The sequence below is a fragment of the Dermacentor albipictus genome, chromosome 6 (assembly GCF_038994185.2).
Source record: "Dermacentor albipictus isolate Rhodes 1998 colony chromosome 6, USDA_Dalb.pri_finalv2, whole genome shotgun sequence".
NCBI classification, from domain to species: Eukaryota; Metazoa; Arthropoda; class Arachnida; order Ixodida; family Ixodidae; genus Dermacentor; species Dermacentor albipictus.
Window position 1 is genome coordinate 3,582,683 of NC_091826.1, and position 21,972 is coordinate 3,604,654.

At 47.8% G+C, this 21,972-nt stretch overlaps 2 protein-coding genes across 2 annotated transcripts in view; one reads left to right on the top strand and one right to left on the bottom strand.

The window, feature by feature from the left end:
- LOC135917042 (acid-sensing ion channel 5-like) overlaps positions 1-21,972 on the bottom strand; it is a 173,159-nt gene that overhangs the window by 80,148 nt on the left and 71,039 nt on the right. The window lies entirely within an intron of this gene.
- On the top strand, positions 1,546-21,493 carry LOC139060745 (uncharacterized). Its single transcript, XM_070539812.1, has 3 exons — positions 1,546-3,167; positions 20,984-21,145; positions 21,312-21,493. The coding sequence occupies exons 1-2, from the start codon at positions 1,773-1,775 to the stop codon at positions 20,987-20,989; spliced, it is 1,401 nt and encodes a 466-aa protein (XP_070395913.1). The 5' UTR covers positions 1,546-1,772; the 3' UTR covers positions 20,990-21,145; positions 21,312-21,493.

Sequence of the window (21,972 nt, forward strand, 5' to 3'; positions counted from 1 at the left end):
TTTGTTGTTGTCGTCAGTACGGCTCTGAGGAGTGGGAGCTGGCGGACTTACCTCTGCCCGTGACCTCCATGCTCCTTTGACTTCTGCACTGCCTTGTTGAGGTTTCTTGTTTGCCTTGTTCTTGGCGTTGTTCGTTGGTGGTGTAGTGCCCTTGTGTGGTTGTCGCCTACTGAGGTCAGGTAGGCTGCCGTAGTTTTCGGAGCGCCTCAGGACGTTCTCAGGTGATGGTTCTCTTAGGCAGTCGAAGCGATTCTGTGTCTTCAGCGGTGGGTAGTTGGTGTCGTTTTTAGGTGGTGGCTTATTGCGGTATGCTTTCGGGTGTCGATTGCTCGTGTTTTCTTTCCTTGATGTGTGTTGCTTGCGTTTTTCGGCCGCCAATCTGGCCATGCGGTCCGCTTGTTGTTTCTTTGGACAATCGGGATCTCTTGCCCCATGAGGCCCGCAACAGTTCACGCACTTCATTTCGCACTCGTGCAGTGTTCTGTCCGGTCTTTGGTCCGGTGGGAATTGAAGCCCGCATTGTTCACACCGCACAAAATTCCGCGCGTTGGGGCAGACGTCGGCTCGATGCCCAATGGTGAAGCATGTTGTACACTGGACCGCCTTGGGACAGAATGGTTGTATTTTGGTGACTGATCTTCCAAGAAGGGCTTTCTTGGGTAGCTCTGGTCCCTTGACAGTGATGAGTATAGCTGTTGATCGGCCCAGTCTTCTCGCTGCTAGAAGTTCCCGATCTTCAAGAGTTATGCCTTTTGTCAGTTCGTCGTCCGGGACGTCAAGTGGGAGCCCTTTAACTACACCCCTTGCGTTGTCCGGCTCATGCGCCACGTATGCTGTTATTTCGTGTTGTTCCCCTCCGAACTGCAACGTCTTGAGTGCGGCGAGCTTCTGCGTCGCAGATTCTCGCCGGCTTTCCGCAACTACAAGGTTCTGCAGCTGTCTAACTTGGGTAGTGACGTCCCGAGATTCGGTTGTGGTAAGTCCAGCTGCTGCCGTGATGGCAGCGCTCACATGGTAGGGCATGGCTTCTCTTAAGTTGATTTTAGTCCCCAGCCGCAGAATGACGATCTTGGGCTTGGCGTGGCGTATCACGGTTGGAATAGTAATGAATTCTTCCTCACCGTTTTGATCGTGTGGTTCCATGGCTGCCTCTTCGTCCATGACGCTTCAGGCGTCGACGTGCCCAGCCGCCGGCGAGGCTCCGGCGGTTAGGGTTAGCGACTCCTTTACACGTAGCCTTCGGAGGAGCAGCCGTAGAGCTTCGAAAAACCATTCAACTCACCCCAAATTGCGTCCTGAGGTGCCGGTCCACTACGCGTTGCTTTGTGCCGAAAATGGCAGCAATGCTGTTGATATGTCTGGTGTTTCAGGTGATTTCAACGGAGCCGTTCCGTCGCGCGTCTTATCGCCTCGAGCCGGCGTCCAAAGCTCCACGCTCCTAAGGAACCCAAGGCCGATAGCAGCGTCGCGAAGGCTCCCAAAGGCAGAGGACGCCGAGGTGGAGCCGAACGGAGTGGTTGGCTCTGCATGGAGCTCCGTGATTTTCTATCTTTTGACCAGTTTTTCCTACGATGTGCTGAATTTCGTGTGCAATACGTGATTCGGGAACATCTAAGGACTCTGTACACACCAGCGTTAGCGGTGAGCCCTTCGTATTTTCGTAAACAAGGGCCAGGACGTGCCCGCCACACGTGTGCAGATTGCTAACACTAACGCCGACTACGGCGGCGGTGGCTGCTGCGCGGGAGACGCCGCGCGCGCTGCCGCAACAGATGGAGACGCCGGCTGCGTCCGCAGCTGCGACGCCCACGGGCGCGACGAACGCTACGACGAGCACGCCTAAACCAAACTACATTGAAGCTTCAAGCTCGCACGAACCACTAAAAGTACGAGCGACGCTCTCGGACCAGGACCGGGAACAAATGGAGTACCAAGACACCGACGAAGGGGATAGTATCATCCTACAAGACACCGATATGCCCGTCACACGCGTCGGGCAGGAGGAGGACAAAGGAGACTGGAAAACGGTGTTAACTGTTCGCCAGAAGAAGGCTCTCGCTAGAGTTGGAAGAAAAACCATGGGAGCAGGGGCTGCCCACGACTCGTCGAGCCAGCACCTCGGACCAGCCAAGAAGCCGCCGATGAAGAAAAAGCCACGAGTCAACAGACTACCTCCGTTACCAAAGGAAGACTTCAAAATAATAGTCCGACCACATCAAGGGCTACCAATTAAAGACTTGACGGCTCCGCAGATTTCCGAAGCGGTCATCATGGCCACACAAAGGAAGGTGAGAGGGGAACACTTCCTTTTACGGCTCAAGCCAGGATCAAACATCTTTATCATATCTACCCCCAAACAAGAGGTAGCAGATATAGTCAGGAAGATAACGACGCTCGTTATCAACGGCAAACAACACGCAGTGAACGCTTACGTGACGGCCGGAGAAGACACAAAGAAAGGTGTAGTGCACGGATTTGCACCGCACACGAGTCCGGAAACACTCCAAGCCAACCTGCGCATCAGAACCCAAGGAGTGGAGATACTACGAGCGCGCATGCTTGGGGAAACAAAGACAGCGGTCATTACTTTCTATGGCCCCATGATACCACGCTTTGTCTACTACATGGGAGGAGAAATACCCTGTTACCCATTCAAGAACACGGTACAATTCTGCAACGCCTGCATGCAAACAGGCCACAGAACGGACGTGTGCCCTCAGCCCCATACCTCAGTATGCAGCAAATGTGGCACTAAGGAGCCACAGCCAGAGCACGAATGTAAACCCACCTGCTCCACTTGTGGAGAGGAGCATCTTGCCGGTTCGAAGGACTGCAAGAAACGGTACAAACAGCCACGGCAGAACAACAAAACGCATAGGAAGTCTTCCTCTAGACTACTCAAAACTCCGATCAAGGAGTCTGTACCAAGGCCACGGTGGTACGACACAGATGAAACGGACGACGACGGATGGCCACCATTAAAGCGACAAGAAGACCTACCAGCGGCGTCGCCACGACGACAGCGATCCCGATCAAGAGAGCGACGAAGGCGACATAAGGACTCTGACTCTTCAGACCACCCCACTTCCCACCGCCAGCCCATTCTTACAGGGTCCAGGCAAAGATCTCCCACTCCAACAAGGAAGAAGGAACCCACCGACAACAAGGTGAGCTGGGCGGGGATGGTTCGTACCACGGCTCCCATAACATCAAACCCAGAATACCAAAAAATTGTATTAGAAAATAGGCAACTCAAGCGAAGCTTAGAAGAACTGAGGCTGGAGATCGCCGCACTTAAAAGCCAACTCACAGCTAAGGCGGAACAAGCAAAACCCACACATGTGGCACAACAAGAACACACGAAAGTGACACCCACTAAGGACAAAACACTACAACTCCTAGTGCAACAGATGCAAAGCATCCAAAACTTCCAAGAACAACTATACGCTGATTTACAGGGACTTAAAGGATACGTGGAGGAAACGCTAGCCCGACAAAGACCACTGCGTAAAAGAGCAAATAGCAACCCCAGCGCACCGTCGGCTAGAAAAGCCAAGAATGGCATAATCTCGGACTCGACGGACGTCGAAAGCGTGATCAACAATGGCCAGTAAAACACCCAGAATCGTAGACACCGCTGAGATATGGCATTGGAACTGCCGCTCTTTCCAAAGAAGAGCGGCAGCGCTACAGACTTTCATCGATTCGGCCATCAGCAAACCTGATATTATATGCCTCCAAGAAGTAGGAAAGGGTACAGTCAAGCTAAGGGATTACTACACAGTTACGAATCAGCAGTACCCGCGGGTTGCTACATTAGTGCATAAAGGAATAGCGGTGAGCTCACACTATGTCGCTCAATGCGCAACCGAGCACCAAATCATTGAAATACACACATCCAAGAAAGGGAGAGCAAAGACCTTTATTTGTAACGTATACAGTCCTCCCAAAGAACGTCGACCGGACTTTGCGGCAATTATAGAATACGCATTAGGCCACCTGAAAGGAAAAGACAAATTTGTACTCCTAGGCGACTTCAACGCTCCCCACACCCATTGGGGATACCGACGAGATACCCCCAAAGGCAGAAGCCTGGTAGAAATTACAGAGAAATATCATGTAGAACTAGTAACTCTCCCACTAACACCCACTAGATTAGGAAATAGCGTGTGCGGGGACACATACCCCGACCTAACCTTCACGCTAAACATAGCGGATGGGCAATGGAGAAATTTAGACGAAAATCTGGGAAGTGACCACTATATTATTAGTTATTCAATGACCACACCCCGGCTCAAACTTCCACCAAAGCAGGCTAGAATCACAAACTGGACGGCATACAGAAAATATCCAATGTCCACAACACCCCCCAACACAGCTGAGGACTGGGCAAAGGAACTCAAAGTCGCGCACGAAGCCACAACACGAAACATATCCATTAACGCGAAAACACCTGCAGTAGACCCACATCTGCTGCACCTGTGGGAGGGCCGGCGTAGCTTAACCAAGCGCTGGAAAACTCAAAGACTGAACAGAAAACTTAGGGCAAGAATAGCAACGTTAACAGAACAAGCAAATGAGTATGCCAGAGAGCTGCAAGCGGAAAATTGGCTCCAATTTTGTGATTCACTGAGAGGGACGCTATCCACCGCTAAGACATGGGCTATCTTACGTAGCATGATAGACCCGGACTCTACAAAGACGGCAACAGCGAGAACGATACGCACCCTAGTAGGTGAATACAAAGGTGACACCGATAAACTGATCCAAGCGCTCAGGGAGAAATACATTAACACAGGGGGCGATAGTGTCGAATCTCTCAGCTACAAAGGGCTGGCAAACAAACCTCTAGATGAGCCCGTTACGGTTGCCGAATTGTATGCAGCGGCGCAGGACATCAGACGAAACACAGCACCCGGAGCGGACGGCATCACCAATGCAATGCTGCGCAACCTCAGCAATGAGCAACTCGGACGACTAGTCGACTACTTCAACAAGGGCATATGGGAAACTGGTACCATTCCACAGCAGTGGAAGGAAGCCACCATAGTCCTAATCCCTAAACCGGGAAAACAGAAAACTATTCAGAACTTGAGACCAATATCACTAACGTCATGTCTCGGGAAGCTGTTTGAAAAAGTGATACTCACCAGGTTAACTGATTATATCGAAAGTCACAACCTCCTATCGGTGTACATGTATGGTTTCCGCAAACATCTGTCAACACAGGATGTTTTCCTTAGGCTAAGAGACGAAGTAATAAACAACGTGGCGACTGGTGAAGAAAACATAGTGGTGGCGTTGGACCTAAAGAGCGCATTCGACACTATGTCGCATAAGCTCATCATGGAGGAACTAGAAAAAATGGGATGCGGCAAGAGAATTTTTGACTACGTGAAATCCTTCTTAACTGGTAGGACTGCCACGATAGGTTTAGAAGATATGCGATCACCCAAGCTCAATCTCCCCAACAAAGGAACTCCACAGGGAGCTATACTCTCACCATTATTGTTTAACATTGGCATGAACAATTTGGCAAGAAGGTTGCATCAAATCCAAGATCTCAAATTCGCGCTCTATGCGGATGATATCACCTTATGGATGCACAAGGGATCGTTAGGCCACAAAGAAAGCACCCTACAAGAAGCCATCAACACCGTTCAAAACTTCGTGGCAGAACACGGCATGGCCTGTGCACCAGAAAAGTCGGAATGGGTCAGAGTCCATGGACGAAATTACCGTAACAGGCCAAACCTACACCTCCAACTAGAGAACCGAATGCTTCCAGAAAAGACCAAGGTTCGTGTGTTGGGCCTCTGGATCCAAAGCAACAGGCGAGCGGATCACACTATCGCGACCCTGAAAGCGACAACGAAGCAAATAGCAAGACTAATAGGACGAATCACAAAGAAAGGGAGAGGCCTATACGAAAACGAAACGATACGACTCGTTCAAGCTTTTGTCATCAGCCGGATAACATATGCTCTTCCCTATCAGAACTTAAATCGCACAGAAATCAAGATGGTGGACCAGATCATACGGTGCGCGTACAAGGTGGCGCTAGGATTACCGGTGAACACCGCAAATGAAAGACTACACGACACAGGAGTTTACAACACCTTTGAAGAGCTCAAGGCAGCGGTTATGATAAATCAGACAGAGCGCCTGTGTCTCACACAAGTCGGACAACAACTACTGACTGAACTAAGATATTCGGTGAAACCGCAATATTGCAGTGACCAAATCCATCAGATACCAGGCCCCATCAGGAAGCAAATACAAGCCACACCGATACCAAAGAACATGAATCCCAAATACCACAAAGGCCGAAGACAAGCCAGAGCCAAGCAACTCATCAAAAGCTTTGGAAATAATCAAGAAGTGCAATACACGGACGCCGCTCGGACTGCTAGAGGACACGTCATTGTAGCAGTTCGCAACACCCAGCGGAAAAGAGCCGAAATAACGGCCTCAATAAATACAACATGCACAGCCACTGCTGAAGCTTCAGCAATCGCGATGGCAATCAAACACAGCGACAGCACCGGGCACTCGGCACTGGTTATCTCCGACTCTCAAGCAGCATGCAGAATGTACGTGCAAGGCAGATTGCCACGAATCGCGCTGAGAATTTTAGGCGACGCGCTCCACGAAGAGCATTCAATCATATGGTGTCCAGGACACGAGGGAATCCCAGGCAATGAGAGGGCACACTCCCTAGCTCGAGAACTCACAAACCGAGCGGGGAACCACAGCCCTTTCCAAGACTGTCCACTTACAGCCCGAGACATCCTCGAACACCAACGTCGCACGAGAGAGCGCCTTGCCCCCCCGCATCGGCAACTGGGGGTACAAGAAGCCCGCGCATACAGACGAATACAGACGCACACCTATCCCCACTTGGGAAGAGCACACCACATAAATCCCACACTACATGCCAGCGCTTGTCCATGGTGCGGTGCATGGCCGTCGCTGCCACATGTGACGTGGGAATGTACAGAAAGACCACGAGAAGCGAACTCGCCTGAGATGCTTGCCTACAATAGGGAGCCGTGGGAGATCCTCCTCGCCCGGCCGGGGCTGGGGGCCCAAAGGGGCCTCTTGGACCAGGCGGAGAGAGTAGCCAGGATCACTGGTGTCCTGGAATAGGGACCCACCCAACCGCTTCCCTCCCACCCTACCCTTTTCCTTACTCCCCTCTTCCCTCTCAATAATTAATAAAGTTTTTCCACCACCACCACCACCCAAAGGCAAGCGATGTTCACCTCCTACAAGGCTGTTCAAGCGACACAGGCAAGGCTCAAGGCCATTGCCAACGATGGTTTCGTGTACTCCGAAGGGTAATTCAACCACGAGTACAAGGATGACAATGCGCAACTACGTTAAAGCGCAGGTGTACAAGCGCCGCCTTTCCAGAATGAACGCCGGCGCACAATGGTCAAGCAAAACTCAACACACACGGAGACATGCGTACTGTACAAATGCTACATCGAGCCTAGACGAGCCACTTGGCAAACGTGCAATATGCTTGCATCAAGAGTTGGGCGCCACGCAACCCCAATCAACAAGCATCGATCTGAGACGCATACATCGACAAACCACCTCTGGAAGCGTTGGCGCGAGGAGTACGTGCTGCTCCTGCGCTCGGCACACGAGGCGACACCGAAGTTGGAGACGTTGTCCTGGTGCACGGCGCCGCCTCTCCTGTGCAAGTTGGCCCGACTTCCTGGTCGCGACAGCGTCGCTCGAGCGTGCTGCCTGGCGTCCCGCTCCGTGATAAGGCGTCCTGTCCAAATAGCTTACTTTTTTTAAAGCCGGCAGTCTTTAGCAATTTTGTTGGCGGCGGGAGAGTGTTGCAAGAAGGAGGTCCGAGCGCAAGTGGCGGCCACGGGCGCTGCTCGCTCAATTGCTGCCACGGTGATCGAACGCCTGGGTCCCCGTCGTTGTTTGCTGCGCGTGTTTAACTTGGACTCAGAGATGCACGAGGAGAGAGGTGATGTATAATGTTCGTCTAGTGGAAACGGGTATACGGCAGCAAAGTACGACACATGCGTATGCAAATACATTCAACGATTATGTATCCTTTCTGTCACAGTGAAAGCAATTCAGGAGAAATGACCGAGAGTACTCAGGGGCACATGCCCAAGGGGCCAAGAATGGAGAGTGCAAATATAAAAGAAAATCACACAAAAAAGGAAACACAGCACGAACGCGCTTTAGATATACCACCGAGTCGAATTGTAGTTCCAAGTTTTTGTCGTAATTGTTTTATTCGGGGGAACAGAGGTGCACTTATTGGCACTATCCTATCGGTCGAAATTGCTTATTAGAGGGGTTAGAATACAAATATTTGAGGAAAATGACCCTGAAATATCTAATAGAGCTAGACGTTGTCTTTATTGTGCGCTCAAGCAAAGGACGCATGAACCACTCCGTGCTTTTCGAAGCGAAGACGCGCAAAGACGATGATAGTTTCAGAACCCGGCCGCGCCTCGTGGGAATGTTCCCGCAGCGCTCCCTCGTCCTGGGTGCGTGCCTCATCAGGATCAGACTGTCGGCAGCGTCCGCCATGTTTCTTTTTTTTTTTCGCGTCGATGTGAGAGACTCGCATCACTCATTGCCGCACAGTTAGGTTTGCGCAGAGGTGAGCAGCCACCGCATGGCCGTTATGGGTGCGTCGTTTCTATAGCTCATATGGCATCCGAATTAACTACTACTTAAAGATTCGTAACTTTTACCATTATCAATTACAATGGCCAATTTTTTAAACTAGGAATAAGGCGTGTGCCGAGGCTATATTGTCTTGCTGCATTTGTAAGCGACCTGCTGCTACCAATTATGACAGATTTCTTATGAAAAGCCTTGCACCTAATAGGCACTACTGCGAAGGTCCTCATACTTGTACATGGTTTTTAATTATTTATGAATCTAACCATGGTGACACATAGCTACATGTTGGACGGATAATTACGGGTTTCCTTCTTGCAGAAAGCTACCGCAACTAACTGTTACATTTCTCACTGTTATCAATGTGATAACAATCTGATGAGAATGTGCGCTTGCAGTATGCCTTCCCGTTCTAAGAAGAGTATCTTGCCCTTCGACTCAGTACCTTCAAAGCCAGTAAAACGTATCACAGCAACATTATGTTTGGGGGCTGTCCGGTCACGGTCTTGCTTTGCGCAGCAGCAGCAGCTTTGAGGCACAAAAGCTTGGAAGACGAAAAGGACACGCACGCACGCACACAGTGTAGATCCCACGCGCTTTGGGAATCGATGCTATGCAGCATTGTTTATTATTTTTAAAGAATACTCCAGGTCGACATGTAGCCTATAGTTAGGAGTGAATTTGGTTATACAGTGTTGATAAGAAATGCAAACATTTACAAACAACCTGGTTCCCCAAAGCGTTACCAGATTGATCAATGTGTTTGTGCGAATCCAGTATTTGTGTCTGTGATGCGAGCAGATTGAATTAGGAATGATCCGAGAGCGCGGGTGTGTTGCGATAGCAGCAAGATGGCGACGACGATAAGGACGATTGTACGCTTTATGCGAACGATCAAATTAATGTTAATGAGCGGCATGGTGGTGGCAGATGGGTAACAAACTGCGGCAAATGTTCACTGCACGTGGCATCAGTGGGAGGACAGGAACGGTGTGACTGGACACTGTGACACTCGTGCCCCATGCGTGTGTAGCCACCGGGAGCGTGGTGCAGTTGCTCGCCTTGGCCGAACCGTGATGACGCTGCCATTGTGGAATTCGATGCAGCGTTTTCGCATGGGACATTGTGCGCTTCAGGAAAGGGCACGCCTTGTTTGATTAAGCGGGCTGGTAAGAAGGATCGAGAAAGTCTGGTACGAGCTTCGGGAAGAACCAGGAGACGGCGGTGCGTTGGCGCTCGGAAATATGCTCGTGGGAAACTGATCTTTCAATCACTGTTTGAATGGATGCAACCGCCACCCAGTGTCCTGCTGCAGAGATGTCGGGATCTTCTTACGCGTATCACCTGACTCGGGCGCAGGTAACACGCGAGAATCAGAGGCGAGAGCCTGATTACCAAGCTGGAATGAGGTGCAAGGGCTATCACGGAGTCACTAACGCGGGCATATAGTCATCGACCCAAACTAGTAGCACGTCGTAGTTAGTAGACAACTTGGTCCACTGGGTGGGCATAAGTTCTTGTCATCGTAGTAATATAGTGCTCTGCATGGATGTCATGAGTATTCGTATATTCTTGCCGTGCATGTCATGAGAATCATGGGAATCATGTCATGATTTGGCATGCAGCTAGACATATGATATGCATTCATGCGAATAATTTTATGACATGCATGGCAGGACATGTCATTAATGTCACACATGCATGTCATGACATGCATATCTAGAATGCATCTAGTAAAAGAACTGCATGCAATGTCATGCAATCCATTAATATCATCACACTTATGACATTCATGTCATAACGTGATTTTCGTTCATGTAACGTCAATTTTATAGCAAGTTATGTATCACCATATCCATGATACGAATGAAATGACATGGCATGCATCAAATAAATGACTTGCATGTCATGATGTCATTGTCATCAATGACATAAATTGCATAAGGTGATGGCGTCGTGATCGTTTCTTTGACTGGATGTGTTTCAAGATACGTATGGCCAGAATGCGTTCATGACATGAGAAGAATGACATGGTATGCTCATACATGTGTTGTCATGAATGGCATGTTATGGCGTACTCACGCAATTCATGGCGTTCATCTCATCACACATGTCATTAATGAGATGACATTTATGTAATGTCATCCATGTCAGGTCATGCACGCATGCCATGTAATTCTATCGTGATACATACCAAGTTGAAAGTCACAGTTTCGCCCTAAAGGGGAAGCATTGATTACGATAGGAAATTAGTGGACAGCTATACGAAGTAAGGATAGTAGCTTTATCGGCCGTATGAACTTGTAAACATTCGCTTACTAACTAAATTAACATGCATTGTGTCACGCGCGCACAGGCAAACACAAAGACATATCACTCGATGTGCGCAGACATTACCTGTCGAAACGCTGGCGCGAGGAAGAGGGGCAGCCAGTGAATTGACCCGCGTGCGGCCTCTCGCTTCAACGCCGGCCACGGCATTTCGATGGGGGCGAAAACGCCCGTGTACTTAGATTTAGGTGCACGTTAAAGAGCCCCAGGTGGTCGAAATTTCCGGAGTCCTCCACTACGGCGTGCCTCATAATCAGAAAGTGGTTTTGGCACTTAAAACCCCGTAATGTAATCAAATTTTTTTTTCGCTTCAACGCAAACTAAGCGGTGAGAATACAGTACACGCGAAGCTATGATCCTACGGGCACCTAGACACTGTACTAGCCCCAGATCGCTTTCGAGACGGGGCCCGCTTCGCCGCACCATACGCAGCAGTAGCCGGATTAGAACACTGCCCCCGGTGCCTTGCCGGAAGACGGCGTGCTTCCTTTTCGCTTTCCTCACATACGTGCTCGACATTGAGCCGCCATCGTCGACACGTTCGCACGCTTTCGCTCTCACATACAGCGCGCGGCGACAATGTTATCGCCCTTGGAATTTAATACCGAGCATCACGACAACGCCGACGGCCGAAATGCACCTAGAGGCTTCATATAATTGCTATCGCAATAAAAAAAACGACCACAACGGCATCATGTCATTTATGCCATTTATATCGTGACATACTTGCCATCAGAAGCATGTTATGACAACGATGTAATGACATGACCTATGCATTCATTCATGCTATGATGCACATGACAAGTTATGAAACCTGAAAGCTGCTGCTCTACTACTGTACCCGCCTGTTTGTATGAGAGATGAAATCCGATATTGATTCGCTGTAGTGCCCCTTCCATCCTTGCCATGTACATCATAAACAGCAGTGGGGATGAAGGGCACCACTGCTTGAGTCCCTTGTTGATTTCAACTTTCGCCGCCCTCTTCATCCCTTCCCATTCAACGCAAATGGTATTTTCTAGGTAAATCTCTCTCAAAAGTTGAAGACAATCGTCGCCTAAGCCTTCCCTTTCCAGAATACCCCCCAAAATGTTGCGGTCTACGTTGTCATTACAGGAGCTGTAATGTCTAAACAAGCCACATATAACGGTCTCCTTTCTACTCTGGATATTTCAGTATACTGAGTAAGGACAAATAAGTTATCATCCAGACGCCTAACGATTCCGAAGCCATCCTGAAGTTCTCCCAACACGCCGTTATTTTCTACCCATGCTTGCAGCTTTAATTTAGTCGTCTGCATTGCTACCCTGCATATTATCGATTTAATGGTCAACGGTCAACTTTATCTCCAACTGTCTGGTATTCGTCTACCTTTTAAGGTATTTTTCTGCTGCTTTCAACAGAGCTTCATTACTTTTTCGTCCTAGTTCATTAATCAGTCTAACGGGAACCTCGTCTAGCCCTGTGGCTGTGAGCTTAGGAATTTTCTTTTCGCCTTCCTTCCATTTGAAGTTTGTCAGCACCACCTGCTTTCCTATCTGATTCTCTCTCATGGTGTTTTTTTTCCTCAAATACAATTTTGTCATTGCCTTGGAAAGACTCGGCTGTTACATTAACGCGATAGCACTAAGGAGCCCTTGTCGCAGAAAATCCGGTGTCGGCATCGGACGTGGTTATGGCAAAAATATTTTCGAACTATCGACACCCAGGCCCTCCATGGGGTGCAAGGAATTTATGGAACTAATTGAATTTCTCAAGCTGTTATACGTGGAAAAATAGTAAACTACGATTACACACAAGCTACAGACATGGTAGCTCTCGGATTATAATTTGTCTATACGAGAAAACATAACTCTGTCACGCGAAAACTCAAAGAAACCCCTTTTCCAGCGTTTCTATAGAAGCGCTAGAAAAGGTGTTTTGGAGGCCACGGAGCGCCGCGCCCGGTTCCTTGCAACACCTCCAGCTGGCGCTCGCCTCCGTCGCATCGCGGCCCTTGCAAGAGGCCGCGTTTCTACCAAAAAACGCGCCTTCGTGCATAGCGTTCGCAGACAGCGTTTCCCGGAAAACACCACGGATACGTACACTCCAGTAGCCGGTAAGCGTGAGAAGCAGTTTTTTCATACTTTCGCGTTCCGCTCTGAAAGGCGAAGCTTAAGCGTCCTCCAAATTATTTCGGATGTAATTTAATGCCACGTCCCCTTACAGTTTGTTTCCATCTTCGTCTAAGATATGTTGTTGTATCGTTCTAGGTTTCCTGCCTAATAAGTTTATGTGGTTCCAAAATATTATAGGTGCGGCCTTCTTTTTCTGACGTATTTCTAACAACTAACGTTCACTTTCACCTTTTTATCTTTGCGTGAACCAGTATTTGAACCACAGATTTTTCACCCGATATATTTCACGTTTTCTGGCTACTACTTACTGCTGCAACTGCGCTTTTAATTTCTCATATCTCCCTGTTCCACCAACATTTCGGTTTCTTTTGTCCTTTCCAATGAGCATGCCGCTTCTCTTTCACTATTTATGTCGTAACTGCACTTAGGAGCTCTCTATATTCCCACCATTTGCTTGACCATTTGCCATGTTCTTCCTCGACTCTTGTGACTATATTTATTTGTTCTGCGCTCAAGTTTGGACTAGCCATTCTTCGTTGCTTGCTCTCTTTCCCAACTAAATGTCCCATTTTCAAAATGACGCGTTTATGGTCAATACCTATGCTGCTATACCATTCCTCGTCAATGACCATTTCTCTCAACTTACTATAAATTCCTTCTGTCATCAGACAATAATCGCTGGTCGATTGCCGATTTCCCACTTCCCACGTGGTCTGCCTATCACACACAGGTCCTGTATTTCACATAAAGAGCTTATGTTACTCACAAAAATCCAGCATTGCCTTCCCGTTGTTGTCGGTATAGCCATCTAGATCTTGTATGTTGGCATTCATGTCACGTAATGGGATAATTTAGGCATCATTCGCAAAACCCTTCATATCAGCACTTAGGCATTCCACTAACTCTTGATTCTTCTCTGTGCAATTATTTCCGGTCCACAAATACGTAACTCCAAGCCAAGTTTCTTTCCCACTCATTGTACCTGATAACCAAAGATGCTCTTGACATTGTGAATTTACTCTTTTCCATTTGGCTCCCTGATGGATGAGCGTTCCGACTCCCCCTCCCTTTCTTTCCGACTTAGTTCTGTTGCACCCTTCCCAAACAGAATTCTCAATAACTGGCAGCTCTTCTGAGTCTCTAAGGTGCGTTTCTGTAACCACATACACCCCTATTTGTTCTCTGTGTAACTGTTCCTCAATCACTGCCCACTTTTCCTTTCTTCTGCCGCCCTGCATGTTTATGTAACCTATTGCATGGCGAGCTCTTTTTCTTGTTTTCCTCCTTTTTCTATTATCGACGGCGATGCTCTTCTGATGTTCCCCTAGGGGACCTTCTTCATTACTATCTACTCTGACCTCCTGAGCGCCCGCGGGCCCTCTAAAAAAGCAACAGCGCGACAACCAAGTCGCCCGCCCACTTCTCGTCCAAGCCTGTAATTGAAGTGAATCCCGTTTCGTTCAAGACCACTACAGCTTCTCTCTTCCTTGTTTACCTCGACAACCGCAAAGCTTTCTCTCGGCTCATTTTCCATATCGCCTAATTAGCAGCCAATACGGCTCTTTGTACGTTACTGTCACGTACAGGCACCTCCGGTAACGTGCACATCACGATCTGCAGCTGAGAGGACAGCTCGCGCAAGTCGTCTAAATCCTTGGCCTAGCGCTGGGCTAGTCCTGGCCCTTTCCTGTTTAGGACGTCATTTAGCCCACCTGCTACTATGACGAGGTTGGACACGTGGGCATTTTCCGGGAGCTTTGCTTGTGCTCGCTCCATGACAGAACCCAGCGTCCGCCCTGGAAATGTCCCTACCGCATTCTTTTATCACCTGTCACTCTCTCCACAATTGCTTATGAGCACCTAGCCAGGTTTGAGTCGCCGGCGATAATCACCATTTTACTCTTTCCCACCTCTCCCTGCTTCCCTTTCTCCTTTTCCACGTGATTCCGACTTGACAAGGGGCATTGACCCCTGCGCTCTTGCTCAAGGTAGGTGCCGCTCTTTCCAGCTACACCCACGTTGCACACACTCCCCATCTTGCACGCATTCCACGTGCTTTGCTGACACTCGCTTTCCTGTCACGTCGGGTGACTGCGTTCTGTTGTCACGACCATTCTCGTTGACAATGAAGTTCAGCTTTCCGTCGGCTGCTTGAAGTCTTCTTAAAGCGGAGCTTTATTTGCCTGTTCCTTCGACTTTCCCACTTCTGCTGCTACTTCTGTGGGCAGCTGTGGCTGCTGTTGCCGTGCAGCCACAGCCACAGCAAATTCGATGGCCGTAATTTGTTCCCGAAAAAGGTATGAGCCATTTTTCATGGCTACGTGAGTCATATGTGGGTGTATTCTCTTTCAAGTTTGCTATATTTGTTATTAAGTTGCTTCTATCTTTTACCTGAAAGTAGTAGGTGCGTAGGAGAGTTTGTTTTAGAGATGATGACTTTTTGTTATGTTGTACTTGGTGAAAAGACCTTCAGTGTGTGAGTTGTACGGCACGTTTGCAATAGAGCGTATTGTATTTTTGCATCAGTAGTACTTTAGAGAAATTGGAAGCTGATGTGCCCCATACAAGATGGCAATAATTTATATGCGAGGCTAACAGTGCATTATAAATGATCAATTTAACTGAAGTTGGTAAAATGTACCGATTTAGATGTAGTATGCCTGCTATGCAGCTCAGTTTCTGGAGTATAAAATCCACGTGAGCGTCCCATTGCAATGTGTCGGTAAAGTATACTCCAAGTACTTTTACCGCGTCAACAGCTTCTATATGCTCAGAGTTGTAAGATGTGTTGTGGGTCAATGTGTACACGTACCTCTTGTTTTAAAGATGACTGCTTGTGTTTTATTGGAGTTTACTTTTTAAAAGTTGCCCTGGCTCCATTTTGAGAGATGGGTTAAGAGATTGTTCGCTGCACCAATGAGGCCTGTATAAGAGTTGTTTGATATAAAAAAAACGCTTGTGTCATCTACGTAGTTAATGAATTTTGCTTCTCGGTGGATAAGAACTATGTCGTTTATGTAGATGTTAAATAGAAATGGACTATGAATACTTCCCTGAGGGACATCTGTTTGTATTTGTCGTGTAGAGGAAATTATAGACAAATATTGCTGCCGATTTCTAAGGTAGGATGTCAGTAACTGAAGAGGAAGGCCCCTGATGCCATATCTTTCAAGCTTAAGTATTAAGAGGTCATGATTTATGCAGTGGAGCGCTTTTGTGAAGTCTATAAATAGACCATTTATAAGTAACTTATTTTCGAGGTTGTGCAGTATATATTCTTTCTGTGGTACAATTGCTAGTTCTGTTGATTTACCTTGTTGAAAACCATATTGAGCGTCTGTTATTAGTTTATGTTTTTTGCTGAAAGATGCTAATTGGTTAAGAATGATTTTTCCAAGACCTTTAGAAAACTGCGGGAGAATAGATATCGGACGGTAATTTTTTATATCGAGCTTGTCACCTTTCTTATATAACACAATTACTTTTGCAATTTTCATTTTTTTCAGGAAAGTTACCTGATGTTATGCATAAGTTATAGATATAAGCTAACACAGATGCAATGTCGCAAATGATATGTTTGATAGGCCCTATTTGGGGGGCCATCAGCATCGCAGCTACATGAATTTTTGAGTTTGAGAAAAACTGAACAAACCTCGCTAGGGGTTGTCGCTTGAAAAAAAAATAGTGTCCATAGTTGTACGGCACTGAAATGTATATGGTGAGCTTTGTGATGAATGGGAATGAGTGTCTGTAAAGTAATCATTAAATGCGTTAACTCCGGTTAAAAGGTATCCGTTTACAGAAAGTCTTTATACGTTCAGTGTTTTGCTTGCGTCCCATTAGCTCATTTAACCTGTTCTACATCTTCTTTGTATGTCCCTCGCATGAAGAAAAGGTACGTAAATAATAGCGATTTCTTGTATTTCTTAACTCTTTATTCCATTTATTTCTAAAAATTTTGAAGCATTTTAGATCCTCGCCGTTCCGACATATAAACCTGGCATAAATCTTACCTCTTTTCTGTATTTTTTTAGAAGCTCTTTGGTGATCCAAGGTTTCCGATAAGCTTTGTGGTTTTTCTTTTTGTGTATGAAATGTTGCTCATAAACAGCTGAGAATTTCTTTAAGAAAATGTTGTATGCTGGCTCAGCCTCGTTTTGTTGAAAAACCTCCTCCCAAGATACTTGTCTGAAGGCATCCTGAAAGGCAGTTAATGTGTACTCGTTTATTGTCTGAAACGTTTTTTTCAATGTAGTTTTTTTCGGTTTCGTTTTCTCTTGTGTGGATAAACATGACTATTGCTATCTGGTCACTAAGAGGACAGTTTAAGACTCCACTAGTTACTAAGAAGGGATTATAGTTCGTTATAAAAAGATCAAGAGTAGTTTTCGTAGTTTCTGTTATTCTCGTGAAGGTTTCAACTGCACTTACACATCTGCTTGACACAAAAATTCTTTGAAATATCGTTTTCCTAGCACCATCGGAACTCATATCAATGTCAGTCTCCTTCTAAGGCCACTTTATATTTGTTTTCTGACGCAAGTTCTAGCATGAGCTCTAAAAAAATGAAAAACGGTTGCAATAAACCATCCGGCGGGCGGTTACATACTGCAAAGAATACACCCGGTCTTTGGATACACAACATTTCACAGTTTTCTGTCGTACAAGAGCACTGGGATAACAGTTCACATGTTACAGAATCATCTATCAAAACAGATACTCTTCCATCGCGACGCGAGGTTCGGTTTTATGAAATACTTTTTTGCGAGGCAGACCAAAGACATCATCAGAGCAATACCATGTTTCGCTTAACGTGACTATCAACGCTTCTGTGCCCGCCGCGTCCGCTGTGGCATCGCCAGAGGTCTTAGATTTGATCCCAATCGTGGCAGTCGTATTTCGACAGGGGCGGAACAGAAAACGCACGTGCACTTAGATTTTCGGACACGCTAGAACATCACGGTGTCAAAATCAATCCGGAGTCCGCCACTACGGCCTGCCTCATAATCCGAGTGTGGTTTTGGCACGTACAGCCCCATAATCCAATTCAAGTGTAATACTTCTGCCACAATGCGATGTGCAATGTCAGGCAATGACAACGCTCAACCCTCTCAGAGATTATAAAACATGGCGCACAACAGCGCCTCAAGCGAACACCTCTCCCTGTGTACTGCGCAGACAAACAGCAGCGGTGCACGCAAGGTAACATTAACTCACCACTCTCGTGTTAGCCTAAACATTGAAGAAAATAAGCGTTATCCATCAACATCACCACTAATTAGCGTCAATCAAAGCATCCAGCACGGAAAGCTTCGCTTACGTCGATTCCTACAGGGCATGGTATCTGCATAATTTTTTTTCCACTACCTTCCGTGCATCACGCTCCATATTTAGCTCATTTTTGAGCTCTTCTACCGGTTTGACAAGCTCATCCTGGAAAGCCTCCATTTCCTTCAGCATCGACATCACAGTGTCTGCCGACTGACTCGATTCCGTCCTCATCGCCGTGAGGGACCCACCGCACACGCTTTCCGGCTTTCTTGCCATGCATTGCACGGCCTTTTCTAAAGCCTTCAGAGCACGTGCCTTCTAGCGAAAACCGATACGCACAGAATCTGAATCCTTAAAATGCCGCAAAGTAACTCTCACCAAGGTTTTAAAAGCAATCAATGCCGCACAGACTTAAAGTATGACACGTGTTCGCACGTGTTCAACAACGCGGCCACGCTCTCACTTTCCTACCAAAGCAATATTCCCGATACCAAAACACACAGTAAAACTACTAATAGCTATTAGTCTTGCCACTTCCAAGCTACTATTTAAAGACTCTAAAGAGTTAAAGTCCCACCCGGTCGCACGTGTTGAAGCACGTGGCGCGAAAGAACGCTCTGACTATATATCCTGCAAAACCAAATATACACGAAACATCCACGTACGCGAAAAAAGAAAAAAAAAACAAACAAAACTATGCAATTATTATTGAAAGGCTAAAAAAAACCGCGAAGCATAAACAAAAGCAAGCTCAAAGTATGCACAAAAAACTTATGATTTCGTCACCGCCACGGATCCCTGCTGCTAGGGTGCCTAAAGTCCCACAATTATTTTAAAGTACAGAAATGCTTTGATCCAGCCGTCGACGATAGACTGATCGGTGACATGTGACCTTGATCCGCCCCTTGGCCGTCGTGAAAGTTCGCCGGGCGAAGAGCGCGCGTTTAGGCACGTTTATAGTCCGACGGTATCGGCGCGCGTCGTTCGCGGTCAGTCACGCTACGTCGGTTGCGCTGCGTCAGCCTTACTTCAACGCGCGCGCCGTCAGCTGATATCTTCGGAGCATGCGCGGAACGTTCGGCAAGTCGCACGCCGTCCGCAAAAGCCGTCTGCGGAGTTGTGTTGGCGCCTTTTTCTTCGCGCGCAATGCATTGTGGTGCGAGAGTTCCGCCGACTCCGACGCGCGAATGGCTCAACGTTGGCTGCGCCGGTGCAACCTAAAGTTTGCCCGCGCGGCACCAGCGCCGAATGCTCCCCTAGCGAACCGAGGGAAGTTTGGAAGGTCGTCGCTGCGCTAGCGTGCGCCTGTGCTCTGTACGGCGGGAGCGCTCGTGCGCGTAGTTTTTGCGATGGCGAGTGCGACCTCAGCAGCCAGGAAAGGCGGCACGCAATACTGCGATGTTGTTGGTTGTCACAGCAGCCTCGAAAACAAGAAAGGTCGAACGCCACCAGTGAAGTTCTAGATTTCTGGGGAAGAGGTACGAGGACAGACGACAATCATGGATAACTGCAGTGCGCCGAGTCAAGTAAGTCTCACGCTTTCGCATTCGCGTGCAATATCACGGCCGCTCGATGAAAACGGAATAGTGATATGCCTGTTTCTAGCGCACGGCCGTTTATTTAGTGGTGTCGCGTAGTTGTGGTGACAAACACTGTTTGCTAGCGGTAAATGCATGCGTGTTGCGCCGCTAGGCTCGACGACGCGAGCTCGATTCCCGGCCACGGCGGCCGCATTTCGATAGGGGCGAAATGCAAGAACACCCTTGTTACCGCGTGCTTTGATTTTTGTGCACGTTAAAGAACCCTCGGAGAGTAAAATTATTCTTGAGGCTCCCCGTTACGGCGTGCCTCATAATGATTTCGTGGTTTTGGCATGGTTTTGGCACTTAAAACACCCGAATTTGTTTAATGCACTGTGCCTTTCCTCGCGATCGGCATGGACGAGCTCAAGAGAATTATTTCCCTTTTCCAAACGCTGCAACTTGAATTGCTAGTTGTGCAGGTAACGAAAGGGGCTGCGCCCTACTTTTCTGTGGCAGCAGACCGTATTTAAGCAAGTTGCGGTCGTCGTGTGCGTCGGTAAGCGGCAGATCGGAAAGCAGCCGATCAAGACGTACGCGTTATGTTTGTTGTTTGGCCATGCTTTTTAAGTTCACAATATCCAAGCATGCTTTAAGGTATTTACCACCTTTCACATTCTTCCTGGTTCACTCTTCTTGCCAAAAATAGTTTCCTGTAGTAGCCGGCCATCGGCGCGAGCTTACTTCAGCTGCTCGCCCGACGGTGAACTTGATTTAGTTTGAATTACTGCGTTAGCTATAGCCTATAATAATGCAGTTCTCTTCGTGCCATGCAGTGATGTTATGTGACAAGAAATAGGCAGCACAAGTTACAGGCATTTCCGAATCGCCATATATTAAAGGCATGTATAGTTTGCCAAAAACAACTTAATTTGTGATTTGCCTGAACTTAAGGCTGAGAGGATATAAGGAGCTATAAGCTAGGCCACGTTGCTGAATATGGGAAGAGGGTCTTTCTCGTTTGTATAGTGTCATGCTTATTGGTGCCTAATGCATGTGTACTTTCTGTGCTCGCAGTGTTGATGACACTCCCTGGTAGCCATAAAAAAGCACGCGAATTTGCAGCATCCATTTCGTTGGCAACTGCAAGAGTGACCTAAGTCAGCACCCATCATAGATTCCTACCATCTTCCTGCCTGTATACAGAAATAAAGCACCAGATCGAGAGAGGGCGAAAAGGTATGAGTGGCAGTTTGCATGTATCATAACGTGTAGTGGTAGCACTCTTGTAGAATAATATATGCACACAATCACAGGAACGTTACCTTTGCAAACATATTATAGGGAGTAATTTAATTCCAACAATAAATACGCACACATATTGTCTCATTTCTATGCGATGCAGATGGGAGCGGCGTCTAACGCACCAATGGCAATCACAGGAGTCTTCTCCGCAGTCAGCACCACCGGGACATGTGCTTTCGTACTGCAGCGACACAGCTCTTGAGCAGCAGCAAGACACATGTGAAACAGACTCCAGAACGTGCCTCTCTGAAGTGACAGAACTGTCAACAAGCAGCCCACTGGATCTGCAGTCGTCGAGTAGTATGACAACAGAAGTTCTTGCTGCCAGAGTGACTTTTGTTGTACTTGAAATAAAAGTGGCTAAGCTTCTGAACTTGGTGCATACCTCTAACTCGACGTCGTATACGATCTTGTCGGACACCTGTGACACGCACTTGGCTTTCACTGTCACATCACCGTCCACAATTTGTTCAACGCCGTACACGTGCGGAAGCGGACGATCCCCTTTCGTGAGGTTACCGCCACGAAAAACGCTGTCAGCGTCGGCAACCTTCTTGAAACCGCACTGCAATCTTTGCATCGCTGTTGCGCAAGCAGGCGATCTGCCACCGTCGAAAACGTAGCGCCGTGAGAACGAGCAGCGAAGAAAAGCGCGGACGAAACAATGTAAACAAAGTGGAAACTGCGCCACGGCGCGACCGCGCTGCCTGATGTTTCCACATTGGGGGCGCTGTCAGGAGGCGCAGTAGCGCCGCCTGGCC